Below are 24954 nucleotides of genomic sequence, written 5' to 3'. Positions count from 1 at the left end.
GTTTTTCATGGCAAACTTACAGTAAACACTTAAGTTGACAGAAATCCACTCAAGATGGAAATCGATGAGGCAACAGTTGCATATTTGCCCCATAGACTCCAACTGTAAATGTGTAAACATCAACATTTCATTCCTTTTTATGTACCGGGAAAGCCCACACGCTGATGTCTGACTCACCTAAGAATATAAAAGCATTCTGTATCACAGATAAAATCTGAGGCTTCAAGCTTCTGTCATAGAGAAAGACCACAGAAACCACTGCAGTAACTTACTCTTTTGACTGGATGCCATTGGCTCTGACCGCAGGGTAGCGACTGAGCCCTCGGCGCTCCTCAACTGTGATTGGTCCTCCAAACTGGTCCGTGATGACCCCAGCATGCACCGCTGATTTACACAAAACTGATGTCTGAAACAGAAAGTACAGACAGCACTCAGTCACAACAATGAAGGGACAGACAGAGAGAGGACAGATTGGCCTGTAAGACATAACGTGTGTTTTTACTCATACACAATCTTAAGTGTTTTGTTTTGTTTTTGGTGTCACCTTTTATGTTTATTTAAAACATAAACATACATAAAACATAGCTTTTATTTTGTTGATTTTTTTTACTTGGACTGATATGGCGATTAAATTAAGCTGACATACATGTATAAAAATCATAAATTATATATATATATTACATATAATTAAATATCACGTATATGTGTAAAATTATACACACTGCAGGTCAAAAGATAAATTATGATTTTTTTTTTAATTGTTGTTGAAAGAAGTCTCTTATATGCACCAAGGCTGCATTTATTTAGAAAAAAAAAACAGTAATATTGTGAAATATTTGTAATATATGTTTGAAATATTATTGCAATTTAAAAATGTAAACACACTTTTCTATTTTAATTACTTAAAAATGTAATTTGTTCCTGTTATTAATTTATTATGTATAATAAATATAAATAAGTATACACATAAATATGAGAGCACCTGGAGATTTGATTTGGTGCTCACACTGTGACCCATAAATTATAAATATATATATATATACACATTTTAGGGGTGCAACGGTTCAACTTACTCACGGTTTGGTTTTTATCACGGTTTTAGAGTCACGGTTTCGGTATGTGCTATGTTTAGGGAAAAAACTATATTGTCAAATAAAAATAAAGAAAATAAGAACAAATAATCTAACTACAAGCAACAGCACAAATAAATACAAAAGAGCAAAGATACAAATAAAATAAACAGTGCTTTTCAGGTTTTTTAGGTAGGTCTAACATTAGTTTTTAGGTACAGAAATTGAATAAAGTAATCAAATGTAAAATACCATTGCATATTTGACTGTATAAATAAAGATTAATCCTTATTAAAGTTACAAAAGTTATTCAATCAAGAGCAGTGAGTGATTTCCGTGTTGTTGCTGTTTGATTAACAAAAGTGAGAAAAACAGAAAGTGCTGTCACTTTAAGAGAACGCACTGATCCAGTGCACTGATACTGTATGTTCAGCCGACTATGTCTGCTAGGATACTCACCAAGACGGGCATTTTGACATAATTTTTGTGTGAATTTGTCCATTCAAGCACAATACTTCAAAGAGAGCTTAATATTTGCGCACGTTCTGAGACATATATGTGTCACCCGAAGTTCACGCGCTTCGGATGAGTAACCACACAGATCTTTTCACTTCTGGCTCTTTAATATTTAAATTGGCAAGGCTTAAATGAGTTTAGTTTAAACACAGATACACTCTTAAAAATAAAGGTGCTTCAAAAGGTTCTTCAAGCGATGCCATAGAAGAACCATTTTTGGTTCCACAAAGAACTATTCAGTCAAAGGTTCTTTAAAGAACCATCTCTTTCTTACCTTTTTGTAATCTGAAGAACCTTCTTTCGCCCCAAAGAACCTTTTGTGAAACAGAAAGGTTCTTCAGATGTTAAAGGTACTTTATGGAACCTTTTAGACAAAAAGGTTCTTCTATGGCATCGTGAAGCACCTTTATTTTTAAGTGTAGCAACGTGTGCTGTTCAGGTCTCACCTGCGCTATCAACACGTGATGACGGCATAAATGACAGTTATTCCAGCATACAGCACTTGCATTGAACAAAGAGTGACTGGTTTGTCCAAGCATAGTTGTTTTTTTTCTTGTTGTAATGTATTGCGAAGGCAGAATTTGTATCCATTAACAGAAACATGCATTAGGTGAACTCTAACAAACCATATTACAGATGCATTGTTAGATTTAAGTTGAACCGCGGTCCTAGTGCATGCCGAACCGTGTGTGGAGAACGGTAGGGTTCGATTTTGAACCGAGAACCGTTACACCTCTAATATAAATATATATATATACACACTGTATATAAATAGTACTATTGGACTTTATTTAGTCTATTTTTAAAATAAAATAATAAACAACATAATAAATAAAGTGTGATAATATTATATTTTAAAATACAAAATTAGCATTAAATTAAAATACAATTATTTAATAGTAAAGTTTTTTTTTTACTCAATTTTTACTTTTTAAAACTTAAAAATCAGCAAGCGGGTTGCCATCAGGTAAGTATATCCGCTTCCGGGTTTAGCGCTGCTGAGTGAAGTGCATCAGTGGAAGTCACTGCTTTATGTTTTGCTCTGAAACCGACAGCGCAAAGCCTAGATTTATGCAGTCAAATCTTATACAGTATTACAATCAGTTGATCTAAAACGGTGATTGTGCATTAATTAACAGCTCATGTTTGTATGCAAATGAGCGGTATGAACTTATTTAACCAGCAATTTTTACATTTTTAATAAAATATGCACCACTTACATGCACCCCTATATATATATATATTAATTTAAAACTTCAGACTGAGGAGGGCTTTATAATTTCATTCTGAGACAACAATTACAGTAATTGTAGCAGCCAATAGAAATGCTTAACATTCCTCAGCTACCACTGCTAATGCTAGTACGTTGTCACAGAAAATGTCTTCGCATGAATTACCTTTCTAAAGGCTCTTTTACTTAACAGGCAAGGCCAGATTTGAACACTGTGCTCTTCTGATTTAAATCACATTATGAAAATTTGAATGTGTATTGAGCAACACTGAACTTTGACCCTGACAGCACATGCATGTTGTCTAAATGCGGATGTTTCTTATCTGGAATATGCTATTTTTCACTTACTCATCTGCAATATAACAAAAACTTGCTTCCTTTTTTTCCAGAAATGACCAAAATTGATTGTTATTTAAATGAATGATCAGTTCAACAACTGATCTTTAAAGTTACTACCACAAAACATGTTGAAATCTTTAAATACCATGTGCATAGTTCATTGCCTCATAATAAACATTAACCACACAGTTTTTACAACATTTAAATACTTAAAAGACCTTTTTACTTTAAATCTTAAAGCTGAAGATAAAATTAATTACAAAAATACTTCCGGAAGCAAGCCCACTTAAAACAGCTTGAGCAAAATGACTGACTATGGCAGAAAAACTAAATAAAAGTGTGTATGGTCTCTGGGGTGGTCCGGTGTTTTACATTGAGCCCATTAGCTACTAGCAAAATCATTACTGTGATGAGGTAACAGAAGACGTATTGTGTGTTATCAGCAGAAACAGCTGCTCTGCATTCAGACTGAGATGCTTCATTAACCTGAACATGTCTCCTCCAGTCAGGGCCATAAATACAGTCCTATCTAACAACTGCAGTCTCAACCTTTGATTTATGATGCATAAAAGTTATGCTAGCCCATGCAAAACACTACTGCGATGCCACAGTGCTCTGGGTGTTGCTATGTGGTTGCTAGAGTGTACTGGTTTCTTACTACCCCCATGTAAAAAAAAAAAAACATTCCAACATGGCAGTAACGTTATGGAGAAGCACATACCCTCTGCTAAATGTAAATTATTTAACATAATTACTCATAACTGCCAATTTGACATAAAAAGTGTTTAAAGAATAAATTTTTTGAGAAATATTGGTAATTGTCACTTTGCACTTCTAGTTTTGATTAGACTACATCATATCCAGTCAGGTGGTCACATATGGTCTAGAAAAAAATTCAAATATTTAAAATGTATTTGAAGCTCATTTCAATTGGATCCAAAAATTCCACATACGCATATGATCGGAAATACATGTTCGCAAAATGAACAACTTCCTGTCTGTCATGTGTTGAAGATAGTGGAAACATGTCTTAAGCACAATAGTAATAGTAATGCTTGCCTTAGCAACTTCGCAAGCACACATTTTTTCGTTTATTTGTTTGCTCTAATGCTTATTTGTTTATTAACCGACTCTACTGTATTGCTGTCATTCATATGTAGCTGCTTTATGCAAATATGAAGTCATTCTGTTCTAAGGAACAAGCTAGAAAGGGAAGGAATAAATAAAGAGAAAGACAAAGGTTTTTTTTGCATAATGACTATTTTAGTCCTCACTGCAGGACGGGTCACAGCATGAAGCTTTCCAATTTTTAAAAACAAATCAGAGAAACTTTTTGGTGATAAACACTAACAGTACCATTCAGAATTTTGTGGTCGGTAAGATTTTAAAGTCTCTTATACTTAGCCAGGCTGCATGTATTGATGAAAAATACAGTAAGAATTTGTAATAATTCGAACCAAATTGTAATAAAATTTTGAAATATTATTACAATTCAACATAACTGTTTTCTACTGATATATTTTAAAATGCCATTTTTAAAAATCTCTTTAAAATGTTATTTTTGATCAATTTTGTGTGTCATAATGACTATTTTAGTCCTCACTGCAGGACGGGTCACAGCATGAAGCTTTCCAATTTTTAAAAACAAATCAGAGAAACTTTTTGGTGATAAACACTAACAGTACCATTCAGAATTTTGTGGTCGGTAAGATTTTAAAGTCTCTTATACTTAGCCAGGCTGCATGTATTGATGAAAAATACAGTAAGAATTTGTAATAATTCGAACCAAATTGTAATAAAATTTTGAAATATTATTACAATTCAACATAACAGTTTTCTACTGATATATTTTAAAATGCAATTTTTAAAAATCTCTTTAATGTTATTTTTGATCAATTTTGTGTGTCTTTGCTTGAATAAAAGTATTATTTTCTTAAAAATCAAATAAAAAAAGTACATAAGTAACGATCATTCTGTTCTAAGGAACAAGCTAGAAAGGGAAGGAATAAATAAAGAGAAAGACAAAGGTTTTTTTTGCATAATGACTATTTTAGTCCTCACTGCAGGACGGGTCACAGCATGAAGCTTTCCAATTTTTAAAAACAAATCAGAGAAACTTTTTGGTGATAAACACTAACAGTACCATTCAGAATTTTGTGGTCGGTAAGATTTTAAAGTCTCTTATACTTAGCCAGGCTGCATGTATTGATGAAAAATACAGTAAGAATTTGTAATAATTCGAACCAAATTGTAATAAAATTTTGAAATATTATTACAATTCAACATAACTGTTTTCTACTGATATATTTTAAAATGCCATTTTTAAAAATCTCTTTAAATGTTATTTTTGATCAATTTTGTGTGTCTTTGCTGAATAAAAGTATTATTTTCTTAAAAATACAAATAAAAAAAGTACATAAGTAACGATAGCAAAATTAGTAACCATGTACTGTGCACTATGGGATTTAGTTTCATTTATTTGCACGAAGAGGAGGGTGGTGCTATATGTGCAAATGGATTTCATTCAGTTGATTCATTCAGTCTTTCAAAGTATTGATGAACCTATGAGATTAAGGTGGCAAGATGGATGAATAAATGTGTGATGGGTGACTGCTGAATGGTTTGGAGGGCAGATCCACACCCTCACTGCGGTGGCATTATCGGTCTGTAATCCCAGAGTCTACTGCTCCACCCAATCTACACAAAAGCCAATGTGAAGTAATCAATTGCTCTGGCTCTTTCTAAAGCCCTCCACACTTGCATATCAAAGCAGACAGCAGCAGGGTGGAAATGCGCCCCCTTGTTCTCCATTGTGGGTTAAGACCCTGTTTTGTGAGTGTTGAGCCTGGAGCCGTGTGTCTGTTGTCTTTCTTGAAATCCTGTGATCCGTGATGGGGGTTAGGGCAACTTAAAGCAAAATGCGTTCCTCCTACCATCACTTTAGTCTATGGAAAGATTTTGACTGGATTTTTCCCACAACAAGAATGTGCATTTTCCAGTTTCTTTCTGTGACTTTTTACATCTTTTAGTCTATTTCTTTTGTAATAATTTCCTAAATTAAATTTTTAGTTTTTTAAATTTTTAATTACAAACAAACAGTATGTTTCTCATATGTAGCAACTGATGTAAAAATTCTTTGCATATTATTCATCACATTTTGAATATTTTTTTGTTTTTAAAAGAAGTCTTATGCATACCAACTAGTGGTCGACCGATATTGTTTTTTTTTACAGCCAATGCCGATATCTTGGAAAACAGGGTGGCCGATGGCCAATATAAAGCCGATATACATTTTATTTATTTTAATTTATATTCTTACTATAAACACAATATGTATTTTTCAGATCATAACTACTTTAAATTTAAATTTTTGCTTATTTTTTACATGATTGTTGGGGTCCAAAACTCTGACACCACATTTTAAACTACAAAAGGAAGCAGCTGAAAAGTCAGATTTTGTTACCTGACACACAAAATGCTCTTGGGAATTTCATTCTCAAATCCTGCTGATAATATAACAACTTGTAATAAAAAAAAAAAACTGTATTAAATTAGAAAACTGCAAAATTATTTTCACTCATGGTCTCAGAATTTATTTTTGCTTCTGCAGTTTCCCTTCTCACGGTTATCAATAAGGTTTACTCTACTTTTGGTTTTTAAGATGTTCAGCTACACTCGTGAAACAAACATCTGATTTAAATGAAAAGAACCTTTTAATTACCCTCACAAAATCAATGCTGTGACACACATAAAGCTCGGCCAGCTTAGCTTTCACAAACAGGAAGAGATTTTACCACAATGCTAAGCCTTCAGAAAGGCCCTTAACTTGAGTTATAGCTCAAAGCCCAAGCACATGACTCTCTCCACATCAAACTATCCATTGCTGCCCAGTCAATCCTTTGCATAACCCAAATCTCCGACCTCGATTCGCTGGAGATGTATGAACAATTACATAAACGCCTTTCATTCAGAGATCACTGCCCACTAAGTGACCAGGGAGAACACTGGAGGCCGCACAAATTATCTGTCACCGCGTATCCTCAGGGCATCCACATACACACACACACACAAGCCCTGTCACAACAAATGGCTGTCAGACAATGGGACGAGCCATTAGTGCATTCCACCCCCAACCGCTGGCCTGCTTAACATTCCCCGTGAAGGCCCTAGAGGCCTGAGCACCTGTGGGAAAATCTGCTTAGAGAAGCAGCTTTTCCTGGCCGAGCCGCTGCATCTGAAACCTCTTCGGGAAGCACCCTGCCGAGCATCTGCTTGGCTGTACTTCGTCCTTGTAAATAAACTTGCCTAACATTCTCCCGCGGACGCGGAATGAGCCGTGGCATGCCAGCCACACCTGAAGAAAACAATGAGACGCTACTCACATGTCTGTAGCCCAGGGAAATGTCCCCAGACACGTCTCCCGTCACCGCTGCACATCCGGCCGGACAGTACTTCCTACACGGGACGAGAACAAAGAGAAAGATCTGCTTACAGCATGTCAGTTAATTATAGCCGACGGCTCTGGAGAGATAAAGCTGAGTGAGATTCTAAAATTATAAGCATCAATGGAATGAGACATAGTCTGGAAAACTGTGACCATTACCTAGAGTTACTTTTTTTTATTATGTAATGTCTTGTAGCTTGGATATATTTCAACTGAATAGCTGTAGAGAGGTCTGGGCAATACATATTGAATATTCTCAATATATCCACTATGTTTATGTAAATATTCATGTATATTTGTGCTTTTGTGATGATTTAAATGCAATTGTACTATTATTTACCTAAAGAGTGGTTTCACATTCCTCATTCCAATTATACAAAATATTCTAAAATTTAATTCGGATTTATAATCATAAAATTAATAATATTAATAGTAATAATAATTGGGTCAAAGATGAGACGTCCCATTTTGGTGTTTGCATCAAATTACATTTACAAAACTGATTTTACATACATAGAAAGCATATTAAATGCAAATAAATTGTGTACTTTAATGTTTAAATAAAATTAAATAAATTAAATAAAATGTCAAAATATAGGTTAAATAATGTTCCATCGTCATTCAGCGAAACTGATATATTAATGCTAAAATTAAACAACATACTTCATACTTTTTCTAGATCTAAAAATGTTTGTCTTTGACCCATATACACTTTTTTATAAGACTGAAAAAATATGAAGCTTTATCAGCCAGCTTGTGTAAGTGTAACATTTTCCAGGCTTCTCTATCCTGAAGACATACTCTCACCTGTACTTTGACACCGGGAAATGACTGCCTCTGTCCAAGCATGTCAGCAGCTCTGAGGAGGAAAGCAGAGGAGGCCACACAATGAGGGTAAAAACGGAGCAGATGAGAAGTGTCTCCACAAAGGAAACAGGCTCCCAACTCAACAACAAAAACAAAAACAACAGGACATGAGCATCACAACAGGATGACAGACCCACTTCCTGCACTTCCACGTATAGGATTGAAGCATTTACTTAGACATAAACCTCACTCACTCACATGACAAAGTCACAGACAATTACCATATATATATATATATATATGAGAGAGAGAGAGAGAGAGAGAGAGAGAGTGTTCCACAACAATTTTGAATAAGCAAAAGTTTTGGAACTACATGAGGGTAAGTAAATTATGACAATTCTCATTTTTAGATCAACTATCCTTTTAACATTGCTTTGCTCAACCAAGTCATTTAAAAAACATCCCAGGATCTTTAAGCATCCAGATGAGGGAAGGGGGCAAGCCACGGCATGGGGCCATCGTACGTTGGTTAGCATGAGGGTCATCCAAGAGACAGGAAGACACTGGAGTAGTTGAAGCTACTAGGGATGTTCACTTCGGTTATTTTTCCTAACCGACAACCAACGCTTGTTAACCGATTATTAACCGTTAACCGACAAGATTATTTTAAATTAGAATTGATTTCAATTAGAAAGAATACGTGTCTGTGAACCGTTAAAATACTAACATTTGTTTCCCGGGGATTAATTTTACATGCACAAAAAGCAGCAAACAACAGAACATGAGGATACACATGACCATCATATCACATCACGCACCTGCGAGTGGAGAAAAACATCATAAAGCTAGGCTATATATATTAGACAGGTGTGTGGCTTTGCTAATCAAGTCCAATCAGTATAATCACACACAGCTGGACTCAAATGAAGGTGTAGAACCATCTCAAGGATGATCAGAAGAAATGGACAGCACCTGAGTTAAATATATGAGAGTCACAGCAAAGGGTCTGAATACTTAGGACCATGTGATATTTCAGTTTTTCTTTTTTAATAAATCTGCAAAAATGTCAACAATTCTGTGTTTTTCTGTCAATATGGGGTGCTGTGTGTACATTAATGAGGAAAAAAAATTAACTTAAATGATTTTAGCAAATGGCTGCAATATAACAAAGAGTGAACAATTTAAGGGGGTCTGAATACTTTCCGTACCCACTGTATATATAAATAATGTAATAATAATAATTAGGCCTATACGAGAAATATATTTTTACTTAATAAATTAAGAAAACAAAAGAAAAACTGTGCAACAAGTAGCCTAGTATTCAGAGTTTTAGTTCATTTTTGTGTTGCGTGAAAGGAAACCAGACGGCAAAAAGTGGCATCATATTTTTCTTTAGGCTTATTTTACAAAAGCACAAAGATTTGTTTTTATTGTGAATGTACTTATCTTTATGACTAAAAGGAGTAGTTGCTTCCACTGTTAGAAGGAAAAAAAAATTCAAGTGATTGCGCCGGTGCCGCATGCGCGCACACAGTTAAGCTTTGCTACCTTGACAATGCAGCCTGTTAATTATCATAATAAAATACAGTCAGTCAAACATATGGAAAAAAACACACTGCTCAGTTCAAATATGTAGTAAAGTCTGTGCCGTTAAGTGTTATCACTGTACCATCGTGATGTTATGCAAAACATTTTGTTTTACCTGGATACTGGAACGCCAGTACAGTAGCCTAGGCTACATAATAAACAATATTTTGGCATTCAAATACATTCCGAATACGGAAACATTTGATTTTGTGTCAAATGAGAGACCCAACGTTGGTTTCAGTTTCGTTTTAGCCTAAATGAATTCGTTTTGGCTTGTCGTTTATATTGCTATAGCTTCTTATATTTTAAATTCTTGTTCTTTTCTAAATACTGTTAATTGAAAGGCTTTGTTGTGGAGTGAGGGGAACTAAAATAGCCTAGCTATGTTTACAGTGTTTATTATAATGTATAATGTTATAACATTTCGAGTATAAAATGCGACTTATACTCGACTTGCGTTTTTCCCCCCGAAAAAACGAAATTTTTTATATTTTAACCATGAAGCAAACCTTTTTAAATATTTTGATAAATTACTGAAAAAAAATTAATAAATGACCTTTTTAAACCGTTTAACATTGTATTAATCGGTCAAAAATTATTACGGTCAGTTAACGGTTAACCGGTTAAAATGAACATCCCTAGAAGCTACATATATACAATGTTGTGTTAAGATGATTCACACTTTTCATTTTAAAGTAAGGATACCTTTGTGGTTTTCTGTGGAGTATGAAAGCAGGAATCCTCTTCCAGAGATGTGCTGGCTGCTACGAAAGCGGACGGTCAGTTCGCTGGAGTCCGTGTTAATCGGTGCAGGCTTGGGCATCAGACCACCACAGTACTCCCAGGAAACTAGATGAAATGCAAGTGAATTTATTAAACTTAATAAAAATTTAACCCTAGATAAGGAATTAGATTCATATTGATTATTAGTAATATGAATGAAAATGAACATCCACCAAAACTGGGTTCAAAATTAACACCTGCCAAGTGCCAAATAAAAATATAAATAAATGGTGTAGAAGCCATTTATGAAACCAAAAAGGCAGAAATAGTGTGTTTCTGGAAAGTTTATGACTTGTCTGCTGACTGAAGGATAACTCCCCGAACACTGATGAGATTTTGATAAGCTCTGATGATTATCATGACAATTTAATCTGTAAAACATTATGACCGAACGGACCAAAGGGTCAACACACCGAGAGGTGTGAATGACAAAACTGTCAAACTCTGCACCAACACAAAGCTTTAGTCATCCAACGTCTCTCAACTGCTGTTTAAGAATCACTCAGAGAGGAATTCCAGCCATCCTGCTGCAGGACGCTTTGATCAGTGGATGTGGCTGAGGCTCGACACCATAACAGCATTTGTGGTTAAAGGGTTGGCTGGGGAGGAACCAGATATAGTGTGGGAAGATTCATGTCTATCCACAGCAACAATTCTGGCTTCAATACAAACACCCAAAGCTCTGTTCTAACAAAACAACTTTTCAATCCATGCAAGAAAAGTATTCCTCCAATGTTAAAGATCCAAGGATCTACACAAAGGAGGGCAGTTCGTCTTTTCTGACCAGGATGACCAAGAAAGACCTCTGGTTCAGGGCTGAAAGATGATAGCCTAATAAGTCAGAACAGCCCATTCACCTCAAGTGAAGTGCTGCTATATTCTTTTCCTTCACCATTCATCATTCACAAAGCAGTAGGTGGGTACATTCATCACACAGAGATTCAGATGTGACCTGCCGTTCTGTTGGGATTTTGGAGAGAACGGGGACTTTCTCGTAGGGCTGGGCGATTTTTCAGATTTTATCGATTAATTTGAATTTAATGTTTTGCCGCAATTAAATTTTTTAGAAATCAAGAAATCGCGATATTGAATAGAAATATTGCCAAACGTTAAAATTAGACACTTTGACAATATGCCAATGATAACAATAAAGAGAAAACGATCCAACCGCATGTCGGTGCACGTGATTAACCGCACATGTGTGACGCACTCATATCACACAGAATGCGCTAGGGATGGGCGATACCCCTTATTTTGTTTTCGATACGATACCGATATTTTTCAAAGCAGTATCGTCAATATCGATACCGATTCGATACTTCTGCATTTACCTTTTAAATTATGAAATTTATGAAATTATTAAATTACTAAGAGTAAATGGGTAATGAAAACCACTTAACTTTATGTTTAAAACGCATTTTAACCCGTTTTTTTAAGTGTGTCTTAAAATGCTTAAATGCAGTCTTAAAAGTTTTTATATATCTTAGCCCAGCTATTTTAAACTGTTTGATCACATTCTAGGGTTACTATTATTCATAAAAAACCCTTATACAACATTGATAGGAATACTGAGATCAAATACAAAAAAATACAACCATCAACGTATTTCAAAATTGTTACTTTTTTGTAACATATATCCTCACATTTTTATATTAGTGCTATCAGTATTACAACATTAATATTCTAACTTATTTGTAACATTTGAACTTTTGATTTAGTGCAATATTTTGTACTGCCAGTGAATGGCTGTTGCATGCATTAAATGCAACCTTTTTATTCTGACAGTGTATGATTTCTATTAACATTACAGAATAGAACATGATCGATATTATATTTCAACGTACAATTTAAATAATTATAATTGCACAAACTATGTACGCTACAATTTCAATTTGTTTATTGTGAAATAACTCAAACATTTATGTTTTTATTTCTGTCCTCTGATAAGCATTGTTCAGGGCTGCCATTCCCAAAAGCTTTAATGCTTTCTTATGATACTTTTGGGAAACGCAGCCCTGTTTGAATGCACTGTCAGCAGTGAGTGATTCTCTCTGTGATTGATTGGTTCTGTCTTGCAACATTTGCGTGTGTTCAGATGAGCAGGAAAATAGTTCTATCCTACACAATTACTCGCTAACAAAGGTTATTAATCCAATTCAAAGCATATTGTACGCATTATTATTATTATTATTTTTGTTAAATAAACAAAACCACTGGTAAATAAAACGCACCTTAGTATCGATATTTTTTGTTTGAGTATCGATACTTTCGATACTCGCGTCAGTATCGATATATCGATACGCCCATCCCTAGAATGCGCTTTTGTGTTGACAAAGATGCGACGCAGGCAGTGGAACAGGAAAAACATGCAAAGAAGATGGGAGTTGAACTTCTTTTAATTTGAGCGCCGCGTTTTTATAAAGCCGTTTCATGCATGAGACGCTGCAAGAGACGCGAGCGAAAAAACAATGGGAAAGCAGCGCGAGCGAATTAAAAAAAAAAACCTGTTTAGAACTACTACTGCATGTCTGATATTTCATGTGTGCATCATGGTGACAGGCTGAAAGCTGCTGTTCATTGTTTTTACAGAACATTTATAGTTATAGTTAATAGTCTACTGGTGTTATACCTTCAGTCATTTTGAATTACCTTGACTTTTGATATTTTTTAAAGCATTTTCCTTATATTATTTCTTATTAATAGTCTTGTATAAGACAAGTTTGTACAAGATGTAGTTGTAGTTCATGCATTTTTTTCTGCAAAGATATTTAACAAGTGATTTGTTTAACATTTACATCATGTTGACAACTTCATGTGTGGTGCACTTGGAAAGTAATTTTCATTAACTACAGGGATAATAAAGAAGAAGTTACTTGAATAGTGTAGTAGTTACATTTTCAAGTTGACTAATTAAAAATTGTAAAAAATCGAGAATCGGTCAAACGTTTTGAAAAAAAAACGAGATTTAATTTTTTTGCCAACTTGCCCAGCCCTAATTTCTCGTATCTACCAGGGTCTGCCAATGACCAGAAGGAAGCATAATGCTTAAATTAAAAGAACTAATTTTTTAACACTTTAAAGTAACTTAGAATGTTGGAATGGATCAAACAAAAACCAAGACACATTAAAGAGCAGCAAAACAGCATTTATTGTTTGAATTTCTAGACTTTGTTTCATACCAAAAGTAACCTGCTCTGTCTTGTCTGTCAAGTTTCCTCTTTGCTCCGTGATGTATTTTTCACTGAGTGAGCACATGATGTGTAGCGTGAGAGCGCCATGGCTTGTCGGACGTAGTAACAGTAACGAAAGTGGACGAGTCTTTGCGAAGGGTCAATTAAAAAAAGAATACACTTTATGCCAATATAGTGCAAAAACAGCAAGCTCATTTGAAAAGAAAAATAGCAGAAATGGTTGATCACAAGTGACAATATCCTTTAGGAAACAGAATTGGCAACTTTTCACCATAAACTCTGAAACATCCTCTGACTCACTGATTTCTGTGGTTTCCTCCTGCTTTACAGTAAACTTATCGATGTGTGACTGGTGCCGACTCATGACAGCGTTCTGATTTACAGCGCTTTACTCAGGTTTACTCACAGTAATGTGATCTAGAGGAGTTTAAACTGACTAAAGAGCATATGATCAACTATATCACAATACGACTGCACAAGTACAACCAGACTCAAATGAGACTTCTAAATACAGCAGTCTTTCCTACAGCATTCCGGTTCAGCCCCGCACAGCAACAATTTGCTCAACCAATGGTATCAGTTTGGGGCAGGACTGTATCTGTTTTTCCGACCAAAGGAGGTTTGGGAAACCTGTTTGAAAATAATCATTAGGTTTGGTGCCACACTTCAATTTTAAATTAAAATGCAGCTGTCAAAATGTCCTTTACTATAATATTCCTGAGCAGCAAGACAGTTCATCTTCTTGAGAAATGCACTAAAGCTTGAAGAAAACCACTAAGACAAAAACAACTTATTCCATCACATTTTTTTCAATAATCAAACAAGAAAGCCCTGATACACTGACAAAAGATGAAGACATCAAAACAAGAAGCTGTACCACCATTCGCCACTGAGAACATCTGGTTTTCATATATTGTTTGACCCCAATGGAGGATCTAGTGACCACTAGGGAATAACTAGATAATGGCTGAGAAAACAACATTTTATGTAAGCACCATGTACAACACATGAATGATTCAAACAGCTCACCCATTTCTGCCCCATACGATCCTTTCAGAACCTTCAAATAGTCAGACTCACAGTCCTTCTTCTCCATGTTCAGGTCTCCAAACTTGAGGACAATAGTGTGGCCAATGGGTACACGGATTCGCCATTCACACCAGGAGTTGTTGGGGTAAGTTCCTGGGTAGTTCTTGGAGGACAGGACACCACTCTCTTGGCCAAGGACATAATGACCACAACCATCATCTGTAAAAAAAAAACAAAAAAAAAAAACAAGTTTGTTGTAATAAAGAATGCTGAATTCAGACCCAGGAGGAACAAGACTAACACTTAATATTTAGTATGCAAAGTGTTTTTTTTTAATGCTCAAATTAGAGACAATGATTGACTGTGTTTACATGTACAACAGATCAGTATTTAAAAAAAAAACATTACAATTTAAAAGTTTGAGGTCAGAAAGATTTGTATATTAAGAAATTACTTCTAGCAAGGATGCATTAAATTGATCAAAAGTGACAGTAAAGACATTTATAAGGTTACAGAACAATTCATTTCAATTAAATGCTGTTTGTCAGAACTTCCCATTCATCAAAGGATCTTGAAAATGATGCATCATGGTTTCCACAAAAATACTATGCAGCACAACTGTTTTCAACATTGATAATAATAAGAAATGTTTCTTGAGCAGCAAATCAGCATTAGGGCCTTTGACAATATCAAGACGATTATTATTATTATTATCAGGCTAGTATTATTATCTAATTAATATTAGGGCTTATTTGTTTGATCATATTTCTTTTTACAGATTTTTACAGTGTTGCGCATTATAACCATTCACATACAATTCTGTTGAGTTTAAGAATGCAATAGCCAATCAGAGGCGTTCAGATGAGTCATCGCTGAAACAGCAGAGTTTTGTTGTTCAGTGTGCGCGCTGCTGACTTAAAAGGCTTAGCTTAAAAGACTTGGGCTATTTCAAAAACATTAAAATATCACTCACCCAAACCGAAAGTCAAAGAAATCACCTTAAATTAGATAAATTAAAGCTCATTCCTTAATTTTAAAAGACAATATAATATTGATTCAAGCCCCAGACTCATTAAACTCTTGTAACAGCAAGACTCCAAATGAACAAGAATGACTGATTCTGTTGCAACAAAAGATTACATGAAACCAAACAAGCCAATGCACGCCAACCTAATGTAAACCAAATAATATTATATTAGCCAGCAGACAGTTTAATTTACTGAGTGTTTCAACATGTACATGCCCCTAAGACAAGTCAAAACACCAGAAGAAGCCTCTACTTAGATCTAAGTATAAGTTTTGTCATTAAAAGTTGATACAGCACCCTTATTAGAGAAATATAATGTTCCTCACATATGCTCACTGATCAGTGACAAAGGTGGTGTTAGAAACCGTCAGCTGCCAGACACAAGTCTTATGGATGATCCCTGGGCGAAGAGCTCCCACGCTGAGTATTTGAGCATTTGTGCAAGTATTGTCAAGACTGTTACTGTTCACTGATATGTTAAGGCTTCGTTATGCCACTGTCTCCCACAGTAAAGGCACTCACACCTGTGATGGCACCATCAACTCCTTTCCTTCCAGACAGCTGAGTCTCCAGCAGCCACGCAGGAACTTGGCGCTGATGTATGCGCATAACAGACTCTTAGACCCCAGAGTTTCGTGACATCGACGGCATTCTTAAATGACACTAGGAATGAAACGGGACCAATATAAATAGCTCCGGTGTGTTTCTAAGGGAACATTCACCCGCACTAACCAGAAGTGCTTTCTTTGACCTTAGCTGTAATTACGTCAGTGCTAAATACTGGCGGACACACAGTGGCCTTTGTGGTGGCGTCTGAACTCCATCCAGATGTAGGGTTGGGTCGGTGCAAAAAAACTAATGGACGGAAACCTTAGGGCAGGTGGTGGAGGAATGACATCACATGTTAATCATGGCCATGCAAAGAAATTAAAATCTACAACTACACATTTAAGGCAAGACAGCCCAAGTGAACAGGGTAAAAAACATTTTTGCATTACAAGCTTTCTGAAATGTTATGTTTGAGACTATATTAATTAAATATGCACTCATTTTCATATATTTACAGAAAATAAATCTGAACACTGGATAAAGCCAGGTTCAAAATTTGTTTCATTTTGTTGGCATATTAGAGGCAATGGTTTTTACTGAGGCGATATATATCTTTTTATATCTCAGAATCAGAAAATACTGTCATAAGCTAGAAAAATATAAACTTTCACCACGTTTTTAGTTATAAAATGTTAAAAATGAACAAACTGCTCTGTAAAAAACTTCAGAATATAGATAAATATTAAAAATTCTGTCTCAGTGCATGAGAAAAGAGCCCTTAAATATATGTACAGTAATTGGAATATACACAAGCAATCAGATAACGCTCAATAAAACACTTAAGTGTAGTTTGGATGTTTTCTTTAAACTAGTCTGAAACAACACGTCATGAAAAGCCAAATCTCAAAATTGACCAATTCATGAAAAACAATGTTTCAGCCTGTAGTGTTTTGCCTTGAAGAATATTCAAGATTATTTATTAAAAAGGAGTAGACGTCAACAATAACATTTATTTAAAATGACCAAAAGCGGTTTTAGCTCTTTTTTCCATTCATTCCAACAGAGAAGAACACAACAGAGCTTCAAAACCAGCTCTTTCGGCATGTTAAGGAACACCTGGCCATCGTCTGCCCCAGGGTGGAAGACAAATATTCACAACAGAGAGAGTTCTGCATGTACAGACAATTCGACTGTCTCCTAACATGCACCAAATAAGGGTTCACACACTAGTTGAGGATATTCTATTTAGCCTGTGATTTTGCAGCAATGCTGTAGAACAACTCCAAAGAAACTTTCAGTGAACAGTTCTTAAAAGAACCATTTTTTTTCTTATGTGAAGAGCATTTTATAAATCTAAACACCTTTTTCACTATAAAGAACCTTTTGTGCAATGGAAAGCTTCCATTGATGTTAAACGCTCTTCATGGAACCATTGATGCCAATAAAGAACCTTTATATTTAAGTGTACAATCAAAAACATGATGCTTGGCAAGAATACTGCCAGTATTTATGTTTAAGCAATAGTTCTAGGATAACTTACTTTAATACAAAAATAAATAACACGTCAAGGGGAGTGATACCATACAGTAAAGAAGTACTCTTATCTATCTAATTAGACCTTGTGCGTACTAGAGTTTTCAAGATTAAAACAAAATTCAAAAAGGTAACATAAAAGTGGACTGCTTTAGTGAGTGAACTAAATCATTAAGCATTCCTGCAGCTTAAACAGTAGAGCAATGCCAATGTCATGGGTTTGATTCCAATAAGATTTATACCTTTAAAAGGAATATTCACAAAAAAAGAAAAAAAAAGAAAAATCTCTCATCGTTTGCTCACCGTCATGTCGTTTCAAACTCTTAAGAATTTCATTCATCTTAGAAACTAGGGCTGGGTATCGTTCAAAATTTTTCGATATCGATACCGGTTCCTGAACGATACTTTTTTCGATACCAATTTTATGATATAAATGATCGCAGCTCCCGCGCTACTCTATACTGGTGGTATTACAGTACCACGAGAGCTAAAGAGAGCAGACTGCTCCGTGCGCTTTCGAATCGCTCTCGCGGATGATCGATCTGCGCCGCACCTCTTCTAGTCGAACACACCGGCAAGTGCTGCAGACTTATTGGCTCACTGACACTGATGAGATTAACCCCTTAGGTAGGGATGCACGATATATCGGCCACCATATCGGTATCGGCCCATATCGGCTCATTTTTTCTGTTATCGGTATCGGCCTGATAAGAAAATTTGGCCGATATCTTAAAGCCGATAAATAATGCATTATTTCCTTCAGAGACACTTCAGATGCGCGCTGTTCGTTTGCAGCCTTTTGTGCAATTGTACATTGTAATATTGTGTTTATTTGATGTATATCTGATTTATCTCATATAGAATGCGTTTGGTTAAGTTTAAAGAGCGCTTCAGTTTACCGGTGATCGTCTTTAGCTCAGCGCACGCAGCTCAAACAGCAGTGCACAACATTAATAACTATGATTGGGAATGTTGTGTATATAACATTCTAATGAGAACATTATTATAATAAAACGTTGTGCATTCTTTGGGTTTAGTTGCTGTGTTTCAGCGCGTTGTTATGGGAAGAGCGCATCCACAACAGGATCACACATTCTGACTATAGCATGCAATAACTGCGTCATTTTGTACATATATAAGTTGTAATATTATGTTTATGTTGTATTAATATTAATCTCAGGATGCATTTCCTTGAGTTAAATAAGCTGCCAGCAAAACGCTTCAGTTTACCGTGTTCATTCAGCTCTTCAGCTTCAGCACGCGCAGCTCAACGGCTGCTATTTAAAACAGTGGGATTAATTTGTTACTTTTTCACAATCATTGATATATTATTAATAACAACAACCACTTGTATTTTTCTCTTATTATTTTCATCAACAATATGGTTTAGTAATTAAAATCATTTAATTATTGTCCGTGCAGAGGCTATTCTGTTTTATTGATCTGTGGCGCATTCATTTTGATTCTTTACACGTGTAATGATGTCCAGTGACTTGTTTGCATTATTTATGCATAATTTTATTTATTTGTAAGACTTTTTTATGACTAAATTTGGTAATGGGAGAGTAAAAATATTTTTAAAACGTACACCGTTCAAACTAGGCTGCTTATGTTGAAGTGTTTGGGATGTGGCTTTTAATGATGAGACCTTTTTTTGTAATCAGGCTCTCAAAAAGTATCTAACAATTTGGATATAGATTTATCGGCCAACATATCGGTTATCGGCTTTCAAAAGTAAAGAATAATCGGTTATCGGTATCGGCCAAAATTTTCATATCGGTGCATCCCTACCCTTAGGTATCGAAATTTGGTACCGAACGACGAGACGTTTTCCGATACTCGATGGTATCGAGGCAATTCGGTCGGTGCCTAAAAAGCATCAAACTCGATACCCAGCCCTATTAGAAACACAAAGATATTTTTAATGAAACCTGAGAGGTTTCTGTCCCTCCACTTAAAGTCAAGGTAACCAAACTTTAAAAGATTCAATAAGGTTATAAATCTGTTCATCACATTAAGGAATTGTAACTCGAATCAAAGTGCTCAATACATGTCGAATCATTTTATGATGCTATTTTAACCTTTTCCAGATCTTTTAAGTTTTTGCAACCTTGTCTTTCAATGGAAGTACAAATTCTATGAAACCTCTCAGGTTTCATTAAACATCTATGTTTCGAAGATGAACCAAAGTCTTATGGGTTCGGAACGTCATATGGATAAGTAAATCATAACTTTATTTTGGGGTGAACTAACCCTTTAAATGAGAGCTTCTGCCAAATGCATGAAGATAAATCAACCAATTCATTGGAAAGATCAGACTCCGAATGATTCATTCCCAAATCAGACATACCTGCTTCTCTCATGAAACTGCCACGGAGAGCTAGTGCAGATGTCAAGGTGTTCAGTGACAAATTATTTATATTTCGGTCTGTTTAAGTAATATATGATTTAAAAAAAAAACGTGGAATATAGTGCACGAGTCATATGGATACTTTTATATGTTGCTTCAAAGCTTGAAAACCTCAATCAACCAGTAAAACTCTTCAAAATGTCTCTATTTGTGAACCACGAAAGAAAGTAATAAAGGTTCTGAGAGTAAATACCAGCATTTTCACTTTTGGCTGTACTATTCCTTTAAAAATGAAAGGTTTCTCCAGTTGTTTTGTCTCAGTGTGTGCACAGTAAGCTACTTTGGATAAGGTCATATGCAGAATAATAAAAATATCCCAGCAGTAGACTTGTGCCGGTATTCGGTAATGCGATATATCACGGTAATGAATATGCACGATATTGTTATCGTGGGCTCTTCTAAATACCGTGAACAATTATATATTACAAGTTATTCAGAATTTTGAATGCATTTTAAGAATACTTTTCCCATCAACTGGTCAAAATGCACAACACGCTGTATGCTGCGTGAAAGACGCGTGCGCACTGATGTAAATAAGCGCGGACGAGAAGCAAATGGCGGAACATGTGAGAGATGCTCTGGATGAAAGCGCACTTTCACTCTCTGACAGCAGATGGCGCTAAACTGCAGAAATAATAATAATAATAATAATTCATTTAAATGAAACCCTGTAAACAAAGCAGCTGCTCTACTTTCTGTTTCTGAATCGTGTTTAAATGATTTAAACAGCCATTCAGATTTGTGTATTTGCTATGATGTTCATCACAGCGCCGAATACTTAAATATTTAGACTTAATAGGCTATTTATTTTCAATTTTTTTTTTACATTTGAATCTGGACTACAACATGCCCTAGATATTGTTTGAAAGTGTTTTGATTCTTTATTGTTCGGTCACACTTTACATTAGGGCTTCATTAGTTAACTCATTAGTTAACAAACTGCCAATAAAAAATTCTTCTTAACATTAATTAATCTTAGGTATTCCCATATTTAATAACACGTTGTTAAAATCGAAAGTTGCAACTGTGTTATTTAATGAGCTAACATGAACTAAGACTTAATAACTTCTGTAGCAATTGCTCATTGTGAATGTTAATGCATTAAGGTTAACTAATGAGGTCTTATTGTAAAGGGATACCTATTGGTCTTTATAGTTATTTTGCACTTTAATCTGTGTAAAACTTTTAACTTGATACACTTTTCTGTATTGCTTTATTGCATTTAAATGTTCAGTTATTTTTGTGATAAGAAAAAAGTTATTAAACCTGTTATACTGTATTATGACAGCACTTTTTTTTTAAACTACATTTCAATACCGTGATAATACCGTGATAAAAGCATTAGCAATTAATCGCAAAATGAAAATTTGATACCGGCATATCCCTCCCTACCCAGTAGTAAAAAAAAGACCTCAGTGCAGCAATGAAATCCCAAAAGTTATGGGTTTCCAGATGCTGCTTTGACCATCCAGACACTCTGACTGCAATCCTGTCCCATTGTGAGAGTGATTTGAGGTGAAAGTTGTCCTCATGGACAGACCGCGCCAGCATGTTGTGTCAACTGCTGTTACAACACAGTCAGCACATTTTCTAATGACACCAAATATCTTACCTATAGGTATAAGGATATCAACTTTTTAGGTATTAAATCTTCAGGTTTACGAGTTGGAAGCAATTCTACAGTTTCATGGAGAAACATGCAACACGACACTGCTCCTGAACACACATTCTAAGACAGCATGTACGCGAAACAACCATATGTCCCGGTTTAAACTGTAACCCAAGACTATTTCTACAATGATAAGTCAAACTCACAGAGCTCAAGCGTTTACAGGATCAATCTGGAGCTCGTGTAACAAAGTTTGAAACCTTATATCCCCTCAGAACAAGCTGTGCGTTCACTTATAATGATATAAAAGCACGCTACACGCAAACAACTGTTACACAAAGTCCTCCACAAGTACCCTCTGACGCCTCAGCAAACTGCCCCTTTTGTTTCCGATCACTTACCCGGTTTTTCGGCGAGCGCGAGCGGGTGAATTGAATATAAGAGAACCAGTCCATGCAGTAATGTGTTTCCAGACATCTCCACTAAAAACCGCGGCGAATGAGAGTAAACCGCGAGGGCGCATTTGGATCAATCTGGAGCTCGTGTAACAAAGTTTGAAACCTTATATCCCCTCAGAACAAGCTGTGCGTTCACTTATAATGATATAAAAGCACGCTACACGCAAACAACTGTTACACAAAGTCCTCCACAAGTACCCTCTGACGCCTCAGCAAACTGCCCCTTTTGTTTCCGATCATCTGCCGTGTTTTCGTTCACTTACCCGGTTTTTCGGCGAGCGCGAGCGGGTGAATTGAATATAAGAGAACCAGTCCATGCAGTAATGTGTTTCCAGACATCTCCACTAAAAACCGCGGCGAATGAGAGTAAACCGCGAGGGCGCATTGGAGAAGCGTCACGGGAGCATGTTTACCGGGAGAAACTCGTGGACGTGTGTCCGCGCGGATCCCCAAACGCTTTGAATGAACTCTTCTTCCGTGTTTCTCCCACAGGCGGCACCAAGCGCTCACCAGACCAGTCTCGCGGCTCTGTCTTGTGTCAGGCGGTTAGTATAGTAGCCTAGTATAGATACGGAGTATGGATACAAAGTGATACTTAAAGGAGATATACTGTGTAAGCGATACATAAACGGCATTTCTCCAACTTCAGGCACTTTTATGTCTCAAGACTCGATATTTTAATTACACTACAATTAAAAAAAAAAATATATATATATTATTATATGTTTTTTTTGTGTGCTATTTTTCAAATGTTTTAACCTTGTCCCCCAGACCCAGAATTTTAATCGTAAAATACGAAATTTGTAACAAATTTTACATTAACAAAATCAATGATCTAAACTATAAGAAATATATATATATATGTGTGTGTGTGTGTGTGTGTTTTATTTTATTAAACACTTGCTTACAGAATACAAAAGTGAAGAAACATATGCTAAGGAAAAGAGCCAGGGGTTCAAGGATGGCAAAACAACACATAGAAATTAAAATTCAGAAGAGAGAAATAATAATAATAACAAAAAGCAATTACATAAAAAATAAATAAATGAGTGAAAAAAATTTAAACAGATCACATAGCAATAAACAAAACAATCTTTCCTACAAAACATAAAAATTATACAAAAATACCAAAAGGTGAGCATACACTTAAAGTTTTAGCTGCCTTTTTGTTACAGGAAGTAGACAAGGATTTAATATAGATCTGGATATTTTCTTGAAAGTGAGAAAAATGGGGGAACTATACGAAATATTACATCAAAGTTTTGACGTCGTTTCCACCACAACCAACAATTCAGATATTAGTGTACTTGCACTAAGAAAGTGTGCATACTTGAGATGAGGCGACGTAGCCTGTGTTAATGGAGAAAACAAAGACAAATCAAGGTAAATAATATCTTTTTTATTGTGTGTCGCCTCCAAATCGAACTTTAATTTGGTCAGATAAAGCAACTGATGTCAAATAAGTGTGGAAATGTGATTTAATTGTGTGTAAGGGGTTCAAGGATGGCAAAACAACACATAGAAATTAAAATTCAGAAGAGAGAAATAATAATAATAACAAAAAGCAATTACATAAAAAATAAATAAATGAGTGAAAAAAATTCAAACAGATCACATAGCAATAAACAAAACAATCTTTCCTACAAAACATAAAAATTATACAAAAATACCAAAAGGTGAGCATACACTTAAAGTTTTAGCTGCCTTTTTGTTACAGGAAGTAGACAAGGATTTAATATAGATCTGGATATTTTCTTGAAAGTGAGAAAAATGGGGGAACTATGCGAAATATTACATCAAAGTTTTGACGTCGTTTCCACCACAACCAACAATTCAGATATTAGTGTACTTACACTAAGAAAGTGTGCATACTTGAGATGAGGCGACGTAGCCTGTGTTAATGGAGAAAACAAAGACAAATCAAGGTAAATAATATCTTTTTTATTGTGTGTCGCCTCCAAATCGAACTTTAATTTGGTCAGATAAAGCAACTGATGTCAAATAAGTGTGGAAATGTGATTTAATTGTGTGTATTTAGAATAGGGGAGTAACGCAAAAGTAAAGTAACGCGGGGTTAGTTGTAACACAGATGGTTTGAATATTTCCACACACGCTAGCATAACCAAATTTACAGTATTTATTAGTTACCATATCAACATTATATAGTAAAAAAAAGTGTGCCAAAATTCTAAAATCTTTTGAAGATATCAATGAACATTTATTTTACCATAGTAAAATTACAATTCTGGCTTAAGTAATTTTTTCATCTCTGTTTTTATTAATAGTTTAAAATGAGACAAATCTGCTATTATTTTAATCTCCAATCTGTTATTTATCAGTTTAGATCGTTTTTTTAGGTGAATAAAGACGG

At 35.3% G+C, this 24954-nt stretch overlaps 1 protein-coding gene across 1 annotated transcript in view; it reads right to left on the bottom strand.

Moving 5' to 3' along the window:
• Positions 1–22641, bottom strand: part of LOC107549677 (discoidin, CUB and LCCL domain-containing protein 1-like) — a 42250-nt gene extending 19609 nt beyond the window's left edge. Inside the window, exons 1-6 of the mRNA XM_016230852.1 lie at positions 22527–22641; positions 14998–15216; positions 10700–10843; positions 8408–8459; positions 7539–7611; positions 273–406 (exon numbers count right to left, since the gene is read on the bottom strand). Coding sequence (XP_016086338.1) covers positions 273–406; positions 7539–7611; positions 8408–8459; positions 10700–10843; positions 14998–15216; positions 22527–22602 — 698 coding nt within the window. The 5' untranslated portion in view covers positions 22603–22641. The remainder of the gene's footprint in view (positions 1–272; positions 407–7538; positions 7612–8407; positions 8460–10699; positions 10844–14997; positions 15217–22526) is intronic.
• Between the last annotated feature and the right edge of the window lie 2313 nt (positions 22642–24954).

This window comes from Sinocyclocheilus grahami, unplaced genomic scaffold (genome assembly GCF_001515645.1).
Source record: "Sinocyclocheilus grahami isolate Dianchi unplaced genomic scaffold, SAMN03320097.WGS_v1.1 scaffold378.1, whole genome shotgun sequence".
NCBI lineage: Eukaryota > Metazoa > Chordata > Actinopteri > Cypriniformes > Cyprinidae > Sinocyclocheilus > Sinocyclocheilus grahami.
This window is presented reverse-complemented; position numbering and strand designations above follow the sequence as displayed.